General features: G+C 51.5%; 1 protein-coding gene across 1 annotated transcript; it reads right to left on the reverse strand.

Moving 5' to 3' along the window:
* Positions 1–220: 220 nt before the first annotated feature.
* Positions 221–5,536, reverse strand: LOC119169267 (uncharacterized). The gene has a single exon (XM_037420379.2). The coding sequence runs from the start codon at positions 5,534–5,536 to the stop codon at positions 221–223; it is 5,316 nt and encodes a 1,771-aa protein (XP_037276276.2).
* Positions 5,537–5,854: the final 318 nt, after the last annotated feature.

The following is a 5,854-nucleotide window of genomic DNA, read 5'->3' on the forward strand; positions in this document are numbered from 1 at the left end:
CTTCACGGCTGGGCTTGTAGGTAAAAACAGATGTCAAGGACGCCCTTCGCTCCTTTCGCATTGCCCGTCACGCGAACCACCCGAAAACGAGTCCCTCCGAGTTGCCCCTCCTCCCCCTCTTCGCCGCGGAGTCTTTCAATTAACGCTCCCCCGAAGCGGGGGCTGCTTCCCAGTATGCGACAAATACAACAACCTCCCCCGGATGAGCGAACTCTTGAGCTCATTGTCGGTCGACTTCTAGCGGATAAAGCAGCTGTATTGGTCGTTTCACCACCGTTCCCCCGCTTAGTTTCAAACTGCAGGCCCGCACCCTGCCGTCCCTGCCCTTGAACGTTTCCTTGATTCTGGCGATCTTCCACATGTGTCGTTTGAGATGATCTTCCTTTAAAAGAACTAAATCGTCTATCTTTAGGTCACTCGATGTCGTTGGCCGGGACAGATGCGCCGATCGAAGCTCCAATAAGTACTCTCTCCGCCACCGTCTCCAGAATCCTTCAGCCATGGCAGACCGGTACTTCCAGCGTCGTGAGATATGCGCGTCACCGCCCGGAATTTCGGCTGGCAGGTGGTGTGGAGGAAGGGTTGTCAGCTTTCTTCCGACGAGGAAGTGCGCCGGCGACAGTGGTTCTGGCTCTTGAGCATCATCGTAGGTGAAAGTCAATGGGCGTGAGTTTATTACGGCCTCGACTTCGTACAAGACAGTTGTGAGTTCTTCAAAGCTTAAACTGCTCCGACCTAACACCTTGCGCAACGCTACCTTCACCGATCGCACCAACCGTTCCCAGAATCCGCCCCACCAAGCTGCCCTTTCAACAATAAACTTCCACCTGATCTGGTTTCCGGCGAAGTATGACTGCATTTCCTCTGATTTTAGTAGCGTGAACATTGCATTCAGATCTTTTGCTGCTCTCTTGAAGGTTAGCGCGTTGTCCGAATAAATAGTCGAGCAGATTCCCCTGCGAGCCACGAAGCGCTTGAAAGCCAGGAGAAAGGCTGTAGTCGACATGTCGCTAACGAGCTCAAGATGGACGGCACGTGTCACAGCGCAGGTTAAAATTGCGATGTAACATTTTCGGGCACCGCGCGACTCTTGACAAATCAAAGGTCCTGCGAAATCGATGCCGACAGTGTCGAACGGATTTCCTTCTGTTACTCTGTCAGCTGGAAGTGGTGCCACTGGTTCCGTGGCTTGAGGGCAACTTTGTTTGCGACAGATGAGGCACTGCTTGATAACCTTTTTTACGGCCTGGCGCCCTCGGATGATCCAATACGACTCTCGCAATGACGCCAAGGTGTCGCGCACCCCTGAGTGTAGCATTCTCACGTGCTCTTTCCTTATGAGCAGTAGCGTGAAGGGATGAGTGCTAGGTAGAATGATGGGATGTTTAGTCTCTTCGTGGTTGTCGGTGAATTGCAAGCGTCCACCAACTCGCATGAGACCTTCCCCGTCAAGGTACGGATTGAGTGGCAGAACAGGAGAGCCTTTGTGCAGTGGTCTTTGGGCTTTCAAGTTGGAAATGTCGTCACTGAATGCTTCTCCTTGAGTTGTTGTCAACCAGTACCTCTCAGCATCGATCACCTCTTCAGCTCGTAGCGGACCACCTTTCCTTTCTTTCCCGCGGCGGCAATTGTTGACAAAGCGGCGGACCCACGCAGTTAAGCGCACGACTCTGCTGCATGAGCTGAACTCCTCTACTTTCAGCACTGCCTCGAACGGCGATGATATTACGGGCATCACCGTCACTTTTCGCTCTTCCAGGTGACATTCTACTGCCCCTGGGCTCTGCTCACCGGTCGTTGGCCAATGCGTCTTATCCTTGTGAAGCCAGTGTGGTCCTCTCCACCACAATTCGCTTTCTAACAAGGCTGATGGGAGGATACCGCGAGTGATTAGGTCAGCGGGGTTGTCTAGTCCTGGGCAGTGCCTCCAATCCTCGGGATCAGTCAGCGCCTGAACCTCTGATACTCGGTTTGCCACGAAGGGCTTCCATCTGGCAGCGTTTCCTTTAATCCAGTGCATAGCCACTGTGGAATCGGTCCAAAGGATGGCAGCAGCATTCTGGAGGTTCAAGGCCTTGGCAACGTAGTGGCACAGTCGAGCACCAATGAGGGCCCCCATCAGCTCTAGTCGGGGTAACGAGAGGCGCTTCAAAGGGGCAACTCTTGATTTGGCCATAATTAGGCTTATATTGATTATTCCTTGAGCAGACTTGCATGCAACGTATCCGACAGCACCGTAGGCCTTTGGGCTGGCATCGCAGAAAATGTGCAACACCTTCTCTGTCTTTTCATCTCGGAAATCCCTTGCGATGATCCTCGGAATGGACACCGCCTTGATGCATTGAAGCTCTTCACACCAGCACCTCCACTCCGCTTGCATCAATTCTGGCAAGGGGTCGTCCCAACCCGCTCCCAACTCCCACAACCTTTGGAACATTGTCTTTACGTACAGTGTTGTAGGAGCGATAAACCCAAAGGGGTCGAAAATTCTGGCTGAGACTTGCAATACGAATCTCTTGCTGTCGGCTCTGGTGGTGAGGAATTCAAGAAGTGAGGTCAGATTGTACTCGAAGTTATCTGTATGAGCATTCCAACCTACTCCCAATACCTTGGTGGCTGCAGGAAGTTCGGCATTTGCATTCCTCTTCGCCACGTTCCCATCCTCTATGAAGTTGACTAAATCGTGGTCGTTAGACATCCACTTGTGGAGCCGCATTCCTGCTTGAGATAATATATCGCTTGATTCCTGGCATAGCACTTTACCCTGTTCGAGGGTGTCGACCCCTGTCACAAGGTCGTCAACATAGAGATGGCTGCGCAGGATGTTCGCAGTCTCAGCATACTGCTCTGGGAGTCCTTCAAGATGGTGTCGTAATGTTGCGGCTAATAGGAATGGGCTGGATGTAACACCGAACGGAACGCGCGTCATCCGGTAGGCCGCCACCGCTGGAAGTTCTTCACCTTTCTTCGGAGTGGCAGCATACCAGAGAAACCGCACAGCGTTCCGGTCACCCTCTGACAGAGATATTTGAAGGAATGCCTTTTCAATATCCGCGACGATGCCGATGTTGTAAGTGCGGAAGTTGATCAACAAATCAATGAGCTCTGGATTAAGTTTTGGACCACTTTCCAAAACATCATTCAGTGAGAGGCGATCTTTGGCACTTGATGATGCGTCGAACACCACCCTCACTTTTGTTGTCAGGCTTTCTTGTCGAACAACTGCTTGATGTGGCATGTAATACACCGGACCTTCCGAAGCGCTGCAATGCTTGTTGGCTGGCTCTGCATAGCCCTTTTCGATGTATTCTCGGATGCAGGCGTCATATTCCACGATCAAGGAATCTCCCTTCAAAAGGCGCGTCGTGTTGGCTCTAAGACGCTTCGCGGCGCACTCGTAGTTGTCGTCGAGCTCATCAACCATAGGCTTCCAGGGGAAAGACACTGTGTACCGCCCATGCTCAAATTTGACGGTTTCTTTGTAGTGCTGTTGGATTGCGTCTTGGTGGCGAGCTGGTTCGTGTTCCTTGATACCAATGTGTTCGAGCTCCCAGAATGACCTCAACTGCGCTGATATTTCTTTGTTAGTTTGTTCGCTCACTGCTACTCGCATTACGCCAGCAACAGAGGGACAGACTCCTGGTGACCTTTTTGCGCCTACCTGGCCCTGGACTGTCCACCCAAATGCAGTTTCTACTGCCATCAGCTTGGAGGTTAGGCGCTTAGTGGATCCCGTGACAATTTCCCAATAATGATCAGCGCCGATCAGAAGATCAATGTTTTCACTTCCGTCACCCTGCGCGACGTCCGCGACTGGCAAGCCAAATTTCGAAAGTTCCAGAAGAACTGACTTTAAAGGCGCAGCCATTATATCTGCGCAGATGCAGGGAACTTCGAGGGCCTCCACTCGCGCCCTTTTCCCGTCGTACTGGCTTTGCAGCCACAGCTCGACCAGACGCGCCTTAGTGCGGGTTATAGCGGACTTGTCGCCGAAGGCATAGATTTTAAGTTCCTCTTCCCCAAGCACGTTCAACTGCAGTCTTTCAGACAACTTGCGATGGATGAACGTCCTTTGACTGCCACCATCTAGGAGAAGCCTGACAAGCGTACTTTTGTGCGGTCCCACTGTCCAAGCTCGTGCTGTTTGCAGAAGAAACTGATGCCCCTCCATGCACATAAATTTCTCCTCTGAGCCTAGAGAAGACTTTAGCACTGTGGCTTGTCCTGTCGCTGGTGGAGAGGATGCATTCTGTTCACCACTGCCACGGTATTCTCTGAAATCAGGATCACACATAGCCGTGAGGTGTTTTCCGCTACAGTTGGCACACCTGAGCCATTTGGCCTTACGGCACTCTCTTGACGTGTGCCCCTTTACTGTGCAGCGGAAACATCTATTCTCACGCTTCAGCATCTCTCTTTTATCAGCTGCCGACATCTCTGCATCGCAGTCACCGCTTTCGTGGCACCCTGACGAACAAAACAGACACCCTTTTCTCTCCTTGGTCATGGTATGCAGTGCAGCGGCTGAAGACATTCTCGCCGCTTTAAAGGTGCTGTTACGGTTTTCGACAGACGATTCTACACACATGCCCCTTGGTGTTTCGGCCCGCTGTATAATCTCCCGTGCCTCTACCTCGACTCTCAAAAAATGCGCAAATGCCTCCAGTTCACTGCCTCCTGTAGTAGCGCCCTTTCGTCGACAGTATTCGAGATGAAGGTCCGCAGGCACCGCCTTCTTTACTACTGTCAGGAGCAGAGCTCCGTACGTGCTGACACCGACGCCAAGAGAAGTGAGGCTCCGTACACCTCTCTCTACTTCGTCAACGAGGCTCCGAAGTTGGCTGAGGTTCCGCGAGTCACGCACTGACTTGATATTGAGCAGTCTGGACATGTGATCCTCGATTATGGCTTCTTTACGACCGAACCTTTCCTTTAACAGCGAGAGAGCAACTTCGTAGTTTCCGTCGGACAAATCAAGACCCGCAACAGCAGCCGCTGCTTTTCCTGTTAAGTAACTGTTCAGGTACTTGAACTTGTCCACGTTTGACAGGTGGTGGTTAGCGTTTATTGTCGTGTCGAACTGACTCCAAAAGCCTTGCCACTGTCGAAGCTCGCCGTTGAACTTTGCTATCTCTAGTTTTGGCAGCTTTACTGTGGGGGTTACTTGCGGGATGTTACGGCTAGATTCTCTTTGATCTGAGGAACTTGAGGTGCGATCTAGCGAAGCGCTCACTGATGCGGCGTTAGTGCAGCTAAGCTCACGTAGCATGAGCTGTACTTTAGTCCTTGCTACGTTGATCTTTTCTTTGTAGTTCTCGGAGCATGCAATTTCCTCTTCTAATGCATCATCTTCTACGCCAATCTCAATTTCCCGATCTAGCTCTTTGAGTGAGTCTTCCTTAAGGGTGAGAAGGTTGATCTTTTCTTCAAGCTCACCGAGTGACGCGTCGTCCTCCATGGTAGCGATGTCATTGAGCAGCTTTGTTGTTGACGTTCGCACCACGGCCCTTTTGCGCTTCATCCTGTCGATGTCCATCTTTGGGTCCCTAATTCCCGGGTTTTGGCACCAAAAAATGTTGTAGCGGAATAGCAGGGAGGCAGACTTTTTCTAGTGAGACGACGACAGAGAAAAAAACACGTCCTTTCAGTTTGAACGCATCACGAAGACTGCTTTATTCGTTCGCTATGTACCGCTGTCGTAGAGAGGGGAAGAAAAAAAGGAAAAGCAAACAGAGAAGCACAAGTATTGTCAAAGAGTTTCCTCCGCACCCCGCACGTGCGACGGTCTTCAAGGACAGATGGACAAAACGCTTTCCGCGTGTTCGAGAAGGGTCATTGTGGCCCTCACCCCCTT

Source organism: Rhipicephalus microplus, chromosome 3 (assembly GCF_043290135.1).
Source record: "Rhipicephalus microplus isolate Deutch F79 chromosome 3, USDA_Rmic, whole genome shotgun sequence".
Classification (NCBI taxonomy): Eukaryota; Metazoa; Arthropoda; class Arachnida; order Ixodida; family Ixodidae; genus Rhipicephalus; species Rhipicephalus microplus.

What these genes read in the sequence shown, in the direction of transcription:
- LOC119169267 (XM_037420379.2), bottom strand. Translation starts at nt 5,536, where the DNA reads ATGGACATCGACAGGATGAAGCGCAAAAGGGCCGTGGTGCGAACGTCA.